This window comes from Elephantulus edwardii, unplaced genomic scaffold (assembly GCF_000299155.1).
Source record: "Elephantulus edwardii isolate Elephantulus edwardi_28Jun2011 unplaced genomic scaffold, EleEdw1.0 scaffold00083, whole genome shotgun sequence".
Taxonomy (NCBI): domain Eukaryota; kingdom Metazoa; phylum Chordata; class Mammalia; order Macroscelidea; family Macroscelididae; genus Elephantulus; species Elephantulus edwardii.
In genome coordinates, this window is record NW_006399833.1 from 916,235 (window position 1) to 929,225 (window position 12,991).

The 12,991-nt window shown below is 37.1% G+C and overlaps 1 protein-coding gene across 1 annotated transcript in view; it reads left to right on the forward strand.

The window, feature by feature from the left end:
- Positions 1 to 12,991, forward strand: part of LOC102851004 (nik-related protein kinase-like) — a 288,384-nt gene that overhangs the window by 221,267 nt on the left and 54,126 nt on the right. The window contains 3 exon segments of the mRNA XM_006889937.1: positions 656 to 1,011; positions 4,603 to 4,864; positions 12,628 to 12,768. Of these exon segments, the coding sequence (XP_006889999.1) occupies positions 656 to 1,011; positions 4,603 to 4,864; positions 12,628 to 12,768 (759 nt within the window).

The window sequence follows — 12,991 nt, forward strand, 5'->3', positions numbered from 1 at the left end:
ATATATTAATTACACTTTATAAATTTTTTATTGGCTGAGCTTTCAGCAGTTTATTGCTGTTCTCTTCTTCTGAAATGCCTTCAGGTGGACTCAAACTGCTAACTTTTCCTTTAAAGGCCGAACACTTAACCATTTGTAACACCCAGAGATTCCGAAGGTGCTATATTACACATACCATATTTAAAATGCGGATTTACATTAGATTGCTTTTAAAGATATTTGAGATATTAAGGCAATATATGGCCCGTAAAACAAGAGCTGAGAAATTATTATCTGTTTCAAAGCCTTATGTTAACCTTAATATAGCTAGGAAAAAATAAAAGCAAACGGGAACTGTACCTACAGAGGATCACATTACGTATTTTATTCTCCTGCATCAAATCAAGTATCTACTTTTCAGCAAACATGTAAGGGCAATATAAAACAAAGTGGATGAGTTTTGCACTATGTGATCCAGAAAGGCTATTAATTTCCACAGTTGAGGTTTGTATATTGCCATCTCATCTTTAATAGAAGTTGACTCCCCACAGAGAGTGAATATTTTCATTTAATTGAAAAAAATATTTTCAAAAAGTTTTAATTTTGGAAACTTTTCCAATCTAGAAAGAAATGAAAGACTGCTAGAGATTACATTATCCTTTCTTTGTGCACACAGGTTCCAGACGGCTTTAAAGTGGGAAAAATATCACCCCCTGTATACTTGACAAATGAATGGGTAGGCTATAATGCACTCTCTGGTATCTTCCGGAATGATTGGTTAATTCCTGCACCTGTCATTCAGACACCTGAAGAAGATGGTGAATATGTTGAACTATATGATACTGAAGCTAATGCTGATGGTAATAATGATTCTAATGATGCTTATGAAGATACTTACGACCATGAACAGGAGGGCTTTAATAACCAGATTGATCAGGCTGATGATGTCTTTGAAGGCCTTGAGGATGATGACAACAATGATGAGGCTGTTGGTAAAGAATGCAATAGTCATGATGATCCTAACTGGTCAAGGTAGGTTTTCCTAGATTACTTGTATATGTGTTTTGGGTAAGCGTTTCAAAATCCACCAGCTGATCCGCAGAACAAAGATAAGCAGTCTTCTCTCATGCAATTTACTGCTTCTTAAAATCCATTTGAGCGTTAGCTATGAGTAAGGTTTGATTAGATGGTACATAACAACAACAATTCATCCTATATAGGGAGCTCTGATGTTGTGGTCTATAGAGAGTTGTGCTGCAAACCCCAAAGAAGTGCCTCTTTGATGATTCCCACAGCCTCTTGAAAACATAACCAATGAAGGGTCAGCTATCAGTCAGTTCCAACTCAGTGACAATAAGGGAGAAAGAGAGAGCAGTTATACTATTTTAGAATTCTATGCATATTTCATTTACTTTAAAAATTCATTAGCAAATATTTGTTAGGCTCTTTATAACTGAAACTTATCTGGGTGGGTGTTACTGTTAAATAAATGATCTACCTGTAAATGCACATTGGTGTAAGAAATGGGTTAATAAATGAAGTGTGCTATTTAATAACTATAAAATGAAGCCCTGGTTTGTGAACAAAAGCTCTAAATTTGCTGAGTAAAAGTGAATTGTAAAATAAGCTATCATGAATATTTTCAGGCTGCAAATCACTAAAATAGTATTATTTGTGAAATTTGGGAACTATGATAACCTAATTCAGTACTCATCTACTTTTATCTTCAAATACAGTTGTGTTGTTGTTGTTCTTATGTAGAATCAAGTTGGAATTGACTCATAGTTGACCTTCCAGCAGGTTTTCAGAGGCAGTTAATTGCACTGGAAGAGATTGCTCATCTTTATCCCATGGAGCAGCTAGTGGATTTTAACCATATGTCTTTGGATTGGTAGCACGGATTTTCACTAGGCCACCATAGCTCCCTTCATATAGAGTGGTTACTCAAAATGATATTTGGTGAATAATATAGCTCAGGATAGGGTAAAGTTCAGGTTTGTTGTTTATTGGGTCTCTGGGAATCCTCGTTGACTTGAAGGCACCTGACAATAGCATCATCAATTTCTTTTAGCATGATTTCAATTGTTAAGTGTCTACATAGTTTGTTGTTTATCTCTAGTTATTTTTAAATAAATCATTGAGTGGGAAAATTGCTTATAACATTAGTACCATATATCACATTTCAAAATTTTCAAATAATTTTATTGGGAGAGGTGGCATGACAGAAAAAACTACATATCCTTCAGCACCATTAGAGCACATAAAAAACCAAAATTGTATATAAAATATAACATTGTGAAGTGAAACGTAACAACAATATTAGGCAAGCCTGAATGAAGAATTTAGAACTAAATCGAAGTGTTCTCCATTTTTTTTTATCATTAGATACAAGGTTTCTTTAAAATTTTATTCTAAAAGTCACTTGAATTAAAGCCTGAAGAGATACTTTTAAAATGTGAAGGATACTATTTCCACTACAAGTGTTCTGTAAATTATTCCTTATAGACTAAATTTTCTGAGCATTTGTCTAGGTATTCACAACATTACCACATAAATCATTTGTGTTCTTCTTGTTTGCTTTTAAAACTCTCATTTTCTGAAATGAACGTAAAAAAACTTATTTCCTGAGCAGTAAAGTGTTCTTGCAGATATGATCTCATAATGTCTAATATTAATGTCTCCACTGTTGCTTGGCATAGATATAATAGAAAGTTTTGTCACAATTTACCTATATTACTGATATATGATTCTCATTCCTGATTTTACATCTGAATAATCTGGAGAACTTTTAAAAAAGTGCTATAGTTTGAGTCCTACCCTAAATCAGTCAAATAAGAAGCTTTGAATTTAGTTCTGGAATGGAAATATTTTCTAGCTGAAATTTTGAGAAAATTGGTTAACATTCTTGTTTATACAAATATTCTAGATGTGACACATATGTGAAATAATAACTATAATGAATTGGAGAAATCTGATACTTACTGGAAGAATTTTTACCTCCCAGGAAAAACTGAAAAAAAAAATTTATGTAATTTGTTGTTTGTTGATTTACCTGTCTGCAATCTATAGCACAATTGAATGAATGATTTAAATTGCTGTTACCTGCCTAAGCTTATAAATAAATATTGGGAGTATTTTCTTATATTAGATTTGTTAGTTCAGAGCATATTTCCCTTATATCTATAACCCCTCTGTCTACAGAATCTAAACCACTTTTAGAAAAGGCAAATAAGGGAGAGGAAATGTTCAAGTGGAAAGTGAACAGATATCACTGTAAGTTGGCATTTCCCTTTTCACTTGTTGCCTGAAATACTTGTTGACGGGCAGCAGTCAAAGGGGAAAAGAGGCAAATGATTATTTACAGTCTCCTATCACTAGGGAGGATAGAAGAAGAATTGATGCCTTTGGGCTATGGTGCTGGAGAAGAGTATTGAGGGTACTATGGACTGCTAGGAAAACAAACAGATTCATCCTGGAAAGGCTTAAACTGGGCGGCTCCCTGGAGGCAAGGATTCTGAGGCTCTGTCTAACATACTTTGGACATGTTGGAAGGACAGACCGGTCCTTGGAGAGACATCATGCTTGGTAGGGTGGAAGGACAGCGCAGGAGGGGAAGGACCTCTAGGAGGTGGATTGATTCAGTGACTGGGATAATCGGGATGGGAGTGTCAGAGGCAGTGCGATTGGCACAGGACAGAGCAGAGTTTAGGGCTGTTGTACATAGGGTGGCTATGAGTCGCAAGTGACTTGACAGCACATAGCAACAACAATCATTATGAGAAATTTGCATATAAATAGGCATGACCCTGGTGAGTAACCTTTTGATAATTTCTATATAGTAAATTTCATTTCCATAGTTAGGTATTTCTCAGTTGAGATAGCCATTTGTATATCTTTATCTGCTTAATTGGTGGAGAAATTACCAAGAGCTCTTTTTTTTGTCTCAACCAAAAAGTCTACCAGGAATTCCTTTATCAAGTAAGTTTGCCTTTGAAATTGTCAAGGACCCTCATGTTTAACGTAGTCTTTTGTACAAAATGGATCATTGAGGCATTTTGTTAAGTTTGTCATTCTTAGCAACTCACCAAAGGACTATTGCAGTTCTAGAAGATCTAGGTTAATGAACATGTTATGAGATCTATGTTAATGAGACCTATGTTAATGATAATGTTTTGTAAGGCAACGACTTTTTATAACAAAGCAATTAACACATGTTAAAAGATCAAGATGAAGACTCAAATTAGCATATTATAAATCACATATATTGCAAGAATTATTCAAATAGATTGTGACTGAGCAGACAATATGGAACTTGATTCAACTGAAGATTATTTATGAAAAAATACATGTTCTTGCTCTTAATCTAACATAGATTCTTAACAAACATTGCGGATACTATTGCCCTGCCATTCAAATGACTATGGTATTTATTCAGTATTTAAGACTGACAGGACATATAAGCATTTTCTAGTCTAAGCAATTCTAATAGGCTAAATTTAAAGTGATCACACTGAGCAAAAATGTAGCTTGATATGATAAATACATGTAAGAGTCATTCTATTTATTTTGCAAACTTTCAAATATATATATTTTTATGGGTTACTTTCTTTAATTCATTCCTAGTAGCTTCAACCAAAATGGCAGAGCTGAAAGTGAAGGAGCCTGTGGAGGCTATGGAATCCCTAAAAGTCATGAAGAGAATGTGACCATTGTAGACCATGAAGGGAGTAGGGGGAGAGGAAGCAAGGAAGGAAGTAGAGATAAAATCAATGGAACCAATGAAGAGAGTGGAGTGCATCAATTCTGTGAAGGAGAAAACTGCTCTAAGGTGAATGTTGCAGACCTGGAGAGACCAGCATCCCAGGATTTTGAACATCAGCAGGAGGTAAAATACCATTTTAAAATGAAATTAACTCATCTCATTGTATGTTTCTTCTTGTAATATACAGCATTCCTAGTCATGACTTCCTACTTCATAGCCTTAAACATGTTTCACTGAAAATATAGCCTGCTTATACAAACTTACAGAAAAGAAAGGATTAAGAAAAACCAAAAATGTGATAGAATTTATGTGATGAGCATGTCTTGTGGGAAAAACATAATAATCAACAACCTATCTATTGATAAAATTGTATCTAAAAACCTTTATGAATTCTTGGCATTAATAGAGATATGTTGCCCTGTCATACATAGTTTTTTTCAACTTTTTTTAACCACAAAAGTGCTGGATGGTGGAATGTATTTTAAAACTGAAAACTTCGGGGAGCTCTGGTGGCCTAGTGGCAAGAAGCTGCACTGCAATCCCAGAGGTGCACGGTTCAAATCCACCAGATGCTCTGCTGAGGAAGGAGGGACAATCTCCTCCTGTACTGGTCAGATCTGATTTGATGGTACACACACACAAAAAAAAATAAAATAAAAAAACCTGAAAACTTCAAAAATATTCCTTATGAAAACTAGAAATCTCCTAATGTGCTACAAAACTTATATTTTAATAATATTAATTAGATAGATATATTGAGAGAAGAGTTGGGTGATTTTTTTTTCAGTTGCTATGGAGTCATATCAAAATTATGATGATTCAATGTTTAGCAGAGTGAAAATATGCACTACAACATTTGGGCTGTTTCCATGTTCTTGCAATGGTGAATAATGCTGCTATGAACATTGGTGTACAAATCTCAGCTTGTGCCTCAGTTTTTATATTCTCAGGGTATAATCCAAGTAGTGGAGTAGCTGGGTCATATGGAATTTCTATGTTCAGCTTTTTGAAGAAGCACCAAACTGCCTTCCAGAATGTTTGCACCATTTTACAATCCCATCAACAATGTTTAAGAGTTCCTTTCTTGCCACATCCTCTCCAACATCTATTACTTGCTTCCCTACTAAACTTTGCCACTCTTACTGGAGTGAGGTGGTACCTCATTGTGGTTTTGATTTGCATCTCTCCTATTGCCAGTGGTTTAGAGCATTTCTACATGAGTCATTTGAATATCTTTCTCTGTGAAAATTTTTTCCATGTCTTTTGCCCTTTTTGTGTTTGTGTTATAGCCCAAATGTCCAACCACAAATGAATGGATTGAAAAATTATGGTACATACACACAATGGAATACTATGCCGCATGCAGAAGCAATAACTTTGTAAATTATTACCTAACTTGGGAGGGACTAGAGAGTATAATGTTGAGTGAACTAACTCAGTCCCATAAGGATAAATATTGTATAAAACCATTATTGAAGAATGAGTATAAGGATCCAGGAGGGGTGGGAGATACTGGAAGTAGAGGGATGTAGATGTGCAGGAGGAAGGGGGGTATTAATCATTGGGTTAGAATTTGATGAGTAAGGGAGTGAGGGAAATGGAAAGAATTTGTTCAATTTTGTATTTTAATTTTGTAAATAAACTAGCAGAAAATTAAAAAAAATAAACAGTACAAGGTGCTTAAGGCTGTAAACTTCCAGTAATAATACACAGCCAAGCCCTATTTTTCTGAAGTTCCTCTTGGTGGGCTTGAACTTCTAACATTTTAGTTAGCTGACAAACACATTAATCATTCACACCACCCAAGGACTCAAGATGGGTACACAATCGATATACAGATAGAAATGCAGACAGAAAAATAGGTCCGTTTTTAACCTGTACTGCAAACTACGCATATTGGATACCATCTGGAAAGTTAGGATCCTCCCCTTTTTTCTTGTTTCCTTTCTTTGTTGATTTCTTCCATTAATATTTTGTGCCTATCATAGGCCAAGGACGCTTTTGTGATGTAGCCCTTTGTAAGTTGTGCAGCTAACCCAAAGCCCAAGCTTCTCTGGTGACTCAAATCCACCAGCAGCTGCATGGGAGAAAAACGAGAAGTCTCCTTCCCTGTGATTTATAGCCTTGGAAAACCAATGGAGGGTCAGCTATGAATGGAAACTGACTTGATGACAATAAGAGCGAAAGGTGAACTTTGAGAAGAATGTGGGTCCCAGAACGCTAAATTGTGCTCATGTGAAACCTATACTTGGACCAGGAAGCAGTAGTCAGAACAGAACAGGGAAACACTGTATGGTTTGGGATCAGGAAAGGTGTACATCAGGAGTGCATCCCAGCTTGAAACCTTTTCAATTTATATGAAAAAAAAATCTTTCGGGAGGCTGGACTTTATGAGGAAGAATATGGCATCAGGACTGGAGGAAGACCAATCTACCACCTATGTTATGCAGATAACACAACCTTGCTTGCTGAAACTGAGTGGGACATGAATTGTTTGCTATAGAAAGTGAAGGACTGTAGTCTTCAATATGGATTGACGTTGCACCATCAAGAAAACAAAGATTCTATTTGGCCAATTGGCAGCTTCATGGTAGACAGAGAAGAGATTGAGATTGTAAATAACTTCAGCTATCTTAGTTCCACAATCAGCATTCTTGGCACCATAAGTCAGGGAATTAAGAGACGAATTGCATTGGCAAAGTCTACTGTTAGGGAACCTCTCTAGAGTACTGAAGAGCAGCAATGTCAGTCTAGAGACTAAGGTGCACCTGATACAGGTCATGGTCTTCACAATTACTTGATATGCATCAGAGAGCTGGACAGTAATGAAGGATGATAGAAAAAGGATTAATGCCTTTGAGTTGTGGTGATAAAGCAGAGTGTTGAACATACCGTGGATTGCTGGGAGAACAAATAGGTCTGTCCTAGACAGGGTGAAACCAGGATGCTTCCTGGAGGCAAGGATTTTGAAGCTCTATCTCACATACTTTGGGCATGTGGCCAGAAAGACCAGTCCTTAGAGAGGGACATGATGTTTGGAAGGATGAAGGGACAGTGCAGGAGAGGAAGACCCCAGATTAGATGTGTTGACTCAGTGACGGGAAAAACAGGATTAGGTTTGTTAGAGATGATGGTATTGTCTCAGGATAGGTCAGAGCTGATGTATACAACAGGACCATAAGAAACCATTAAATTTCACTAATAATAATTTTAGCTAGATGCAGTCATCAGAACAGAGAAAGGAGACACTGCACGATTCAAAATCGGGAAGGGTTTCTGCCAGGGATGTATTCTGCCTCCAAGCCTTTTCAAACTGTATTCAGAACAGATCATCCAGGATGCTGGGCTGTGTGAGGAAGAATGTGGCATCAGGATTGGTGGAAGATTTATCAACAACTTGAGTTATGCAGATGACACAACCCTGCTTCTGCTTGCTGAAACAGAGGAGAACTTGAAGCGCTTGCTGCAGAATGGCAAGGACTGCAGTCTTCAATATAGCTTGAAGCTCAACATCAAAAAAACAAAGATTCTCACCACTGGGCCAAAGGCAGCATCAGGATCGGTGGTGAAGATATTGAGATATTTAACAATTTCAGTTTGCTTAGTTCCACAGTCAAAACTCTTGCTACCAGCAGCCAGGAAGGAAATCAAAAGACTAATTGCATTGGGAAAGTCAGCTGTCAGGGACCTCTCCAAAGTACTGAAGAGCAACGGCATCAGGCTGGAGAGTAATGTGCACCTGATCCATGCCATGGTTTTCGCAATTGTGTGCTATGCGTTGGAGAGCTGGACAGTGATTAGAGATGATAAAAATAGAATTGATTCCTTTGAGCAATAGTGCTGGAGAAGAGTACTGAATATACCATGGACTGATAGGAAAACAAACAAGTTTGACTTGGAGAGGGTGAAACCGGGATGCTCCTTGGAGGCAAGGATTCTGAAGCTTCATCTGACATACTTTGGGCATGTTGCAAGGAGGACCTGTCCTTGGAGAGAGATATCATGTTTGGGAGAGTGGAGGGACAGCACAGGGGAGGAAGACCCTCAATGAGATGAATCGATTCAGTGATTGGGGTAATCGTAGTGGGTGTGGCAGACAGTGAGGTTGGCACAGGATAGAGCAGGTTTTAGGGTTCTTGTACATAGTGTTGCTAGGAGTTGCAAAAGACTCAACGTCACATAACAACACTAGCAAAGTCGAAATAATTATAATTGCATTTTTTTTCTCTAAAAATTCACAAAGATATGTAAACAAGATGCCTAGCACCTTGACTGTTAAAAAGTTTCTTAGACAGCCTAGTCTATGGTACAAAGAGAATGCCACATAAAGCTAGAAATGCATAATATGAAGAGGATAAAATTGATGAATTGTGACCTTCTTTTTTTTGATTGTTTTTTTTTGTTGTTGTTGTTGTTTTGAATGTGACCTTCTAAAGATTAAATCCCTGTGCACATCAAAACTTTTTCCCACAGAGTGAAAAGAAAACCTACAGACTAGGAAAAAACATTTGGCAATACTATTTCAGACAAGGGTCTCATATCAAAAGTTTACAGACTCCTATAGGGCCTCCACAATTAAAAGACTGATAAGACAATTACAAAATGGACAAAATACATGGAAAGAATTTTGACAGAGGAAGATATTTGGATGGCAACAGATATATGAAGAAATACTCAAAATCACTGGCAATAAGAGAGATGCAAATCAAAACCACAATGAGATACCATCTCACCCCAGTAGCAGTGACAGCAAGTAATAAATGTTGGAGAGGATGTGGTTAAATAGGAACTCTTAAGTATAGTTGGTGGGATTGTAAAATGGTGCAACCACTCTGGAAGGCAGTTTGACATTTCCTCAAAAAGCTAAGTACAGAAATTTCATATGACCCAGTTATTCCACTGTTTGGAATATGCCCTGAAAAAATAAGAACTTAGGCACAAATGGAGACTTGTACACCAATATTCACAGCAATGTTATTCATCATCACAAGAACATGGAAACAGCTACAATGGAATGGGTTGAGAAATTATGGTATATTCATATTATGCAGTATGCAAGAGCAATGATTTTGTAAATCACCGTCTAACTTGGGAGGGACTGGAAAGCATTATGCTAAGTGAATAAACTCTGTTCCAAAGGACAAATAATGTATAAGATCATTATTGTAGAAATGGAAAGATAACTAGTAAAATGTGTATGAGGATCCAAGTGGGAGAAGGTGGGAACAGAGGGGTGAGGATGGACTATGGGGGGAGGTTAATCATAGGGTTGCATAATTTGATGGGTAGTAGAAGGGGTGGGTAAAGGAAATGGGAACTATCCAGTGTGAACTACAATGTATACAAACTTTGTTAAGTAAATCCGTATAAAAGTTTTATTTGAAAAAAAAAAAAGAGTAGACAAGCAGATATGGCCCTGGAGGTAGACCCTTTGTTCTGTGAATCACACTAGAGGAGGAACAGGTGCAAACAGACACGACTGACTGGCATATGGAATGTGAGAAGAGTGAATGTAGAAAAATTGGAATTGTGAAGGAAGAAACAGAATGCATAAGTATTGACCAATGAAGCATTAGTAAAATGAAATCGATTGGCATGGGACAGTGTTTGTTGTTTTTTTTTTGGAGTATTTTAAAATTTTTATTACTTTTTAGCTTTTACTTGTTAACATTAGACTTGCCAATATGCTTCCACCATGGGACAGTTTTAATCAGATAATCACGCCATTTACTATGCTGGAAATGAAAAGGTGAGGAAAAATGGGGTCACATTCATAGTTTAAAAGACCATTTCTAGATCCGTCTTAAAATACAATGTTGTGAGTGACAGGATAATATCCATACACATACAAAGAAGACCTATTAGTACCACAATAATTCAAATATATGCACCAACGACCAGGGCCAAAGTGGAGGAAATAGATGACTTTTACCAATTTTTTGCTGTCAGAAATTGAACTGAAATACAACCAAGACACCTTGATAATGATGGGTGACTGGAGTCACCTGGGAACAGAGAAGGATAATTAGTTGGAAAGCATAGACTTGGTGACAGAAATGAAGCTGGGGATTGACTGACAGAATTCTGCACAATCTATTAGCTATTCATTGCAAATACCTTTTATGAGAAACATGAATGCGGACAATACACATGGATTTCATCTGCTGGCATAATACAGGAATCAGACTGATTACATCAGTGGGGGGAAAAATCACTGGAGAAGCTCAATATCAGTTGTGAAAATGAGGCCAGGTGCTGATTGTGGAACAACCATCAACTACTCATATGCAAGTTCAAACTGAAGCTAAAGAAAAGAAAATCAAATCCACTAGAACCAAAGTGTGGCCTTGAGTCTATCCCACCAGAATTTAGGGACCATCTCAAGAATAGATTTGAAGCCTTGAATACTAATGAGCAAAGAATAGATGAACTGTGGGAGGATATAAAAAATATCATCCATTAAGAATGCAAAAAGATATTATAAAGACGGGGCGGGGGGGAAGACAAGACCAAGATGAATGTCAGAAGATACTCTGAATATTGCACTAGAGAAATCAAGAAGTTAAGGAGCTGAACAGAGAATTAAAAGGCAGCTCGGGAAGACAAAGCAAGGTATTATAATGAAATGTGCAAAGAGCTGGAGTAAGAAAATGAAAAAGGGATGAACTCACTGGGCATTTCTGAAGCTGAAAGAACTGAAGAACAAGTTTAAGCTTCAAGTTGTAATACTGAGGATGCTGAGGACAGAATATTGAATGACCGTGGAAGCATCAAAAGAAGATGGAAAGAGTACAGTGTCACTGCACCAAAAAAGAACTGACTGACAGAGAGGAATTTCCGGAAACAACCTATGATTAAGAGGCAGTGGTGAAGAAGAAGGAAATTCAAGCCGCTCTGAAGGAACTGGCAAAGAAGAAGGCCCCAGTAATTGATTGAATACAAATTGAATATTTCAGCAAACAGATGCTGCCCTGGACAGGCTCACTAGGTTGTGCCAAGAAATCTGGAGGATATCTACTTGGCCAACTAACTGGAAGAGATTTAATCCCATTTTTTAAAAAAGTTGAACTGACAGAGTGTGGAAATTATTGAACAGTATCACTAAAATTACATGCAAGCAAAATCCTGCTGAAGATTTTCCAGAAATGACTGGAACAGTATATCAGCAGAGAACTTCCAGATGTACAAACTGGGTTTATAAGAGGCTGTGTGCGGCACTAGGGATATCATAGCCAACATTAGATGGATCTTGGCCAAAAGCAAAGAGTACCAGCGGTATGTCTGTGTTTTATTGACTATGCAAAGGTATTTGACCTTGTGGATCACAATTTGTGGCTAACCTTGAGAAGACTATGAATCCCAGAACATTTTTCTTTTTATATTTTAATGAAAGTTTATAGAGAACATGGGTTTCTATTCACTCACTGTAGCACATTTTCCTCCTTCCCCTCCCCTGCCCTGTTTCCTTTTCTCTGTGAAAAAAAAAAAAAAATAAATAAATAAAAAATAAAATTCTTTCATTGTTATACCAAAAAAAAAGTTTCATAAATACTGTTGTTGTTGACCATTGTCAAGTTGACCCTGACTCATGGCAATTTCCTGTGTTACAGACTGGAATCGCTCCATAAGATTTTGTCTGTACTCCTTAAATAAACAGTTCACCAGACCTGTCTTCTGCAGTTCACACAGTTGATAGGGTTTGAAATGCCAAACTTTGACAACTTAAAGCTAATTTATCAGCTACTAACTTATCTCAAACAATTTGCACCTCTCAAATTCAAACATACTATCATCAAATTGGAAAGTACTGACTCGTAACTGACCCTACAGGAGGTTTTTAGAGCCTGTAGATTACAAGAGAAGAAACCGCCCCTCTTTCTCTCAAGGAGCAGCTGGCAGATTCAGATTCCAATGCACAGAGAGGTCCCAGCTTTGGTTTAGCAGCACAGCTCCCTACAGTCTACACTACTAGCATCCTCTTTGCACCACTCATGCTACCATACATATTAGCTTTCCAAATTGTACAGGTGAGGAAATGACACCTCTTGCTATTTCTCTCATATTAATTCTCTCAATATAAATCTGGGTGTTTCCTCCTTTTGAAAGCATTCTTTTTTTCTTTTTTGTTTTTTTGTTTTATATTTTATTTTTTAAATAATTTTAATGAACATTTACAGAGAATTTGGATTTCCATTCATTCATTGCTGCACTTCTCTCCCCGCCCAGCCCTCTCCCCCCACCCCCCAGTTC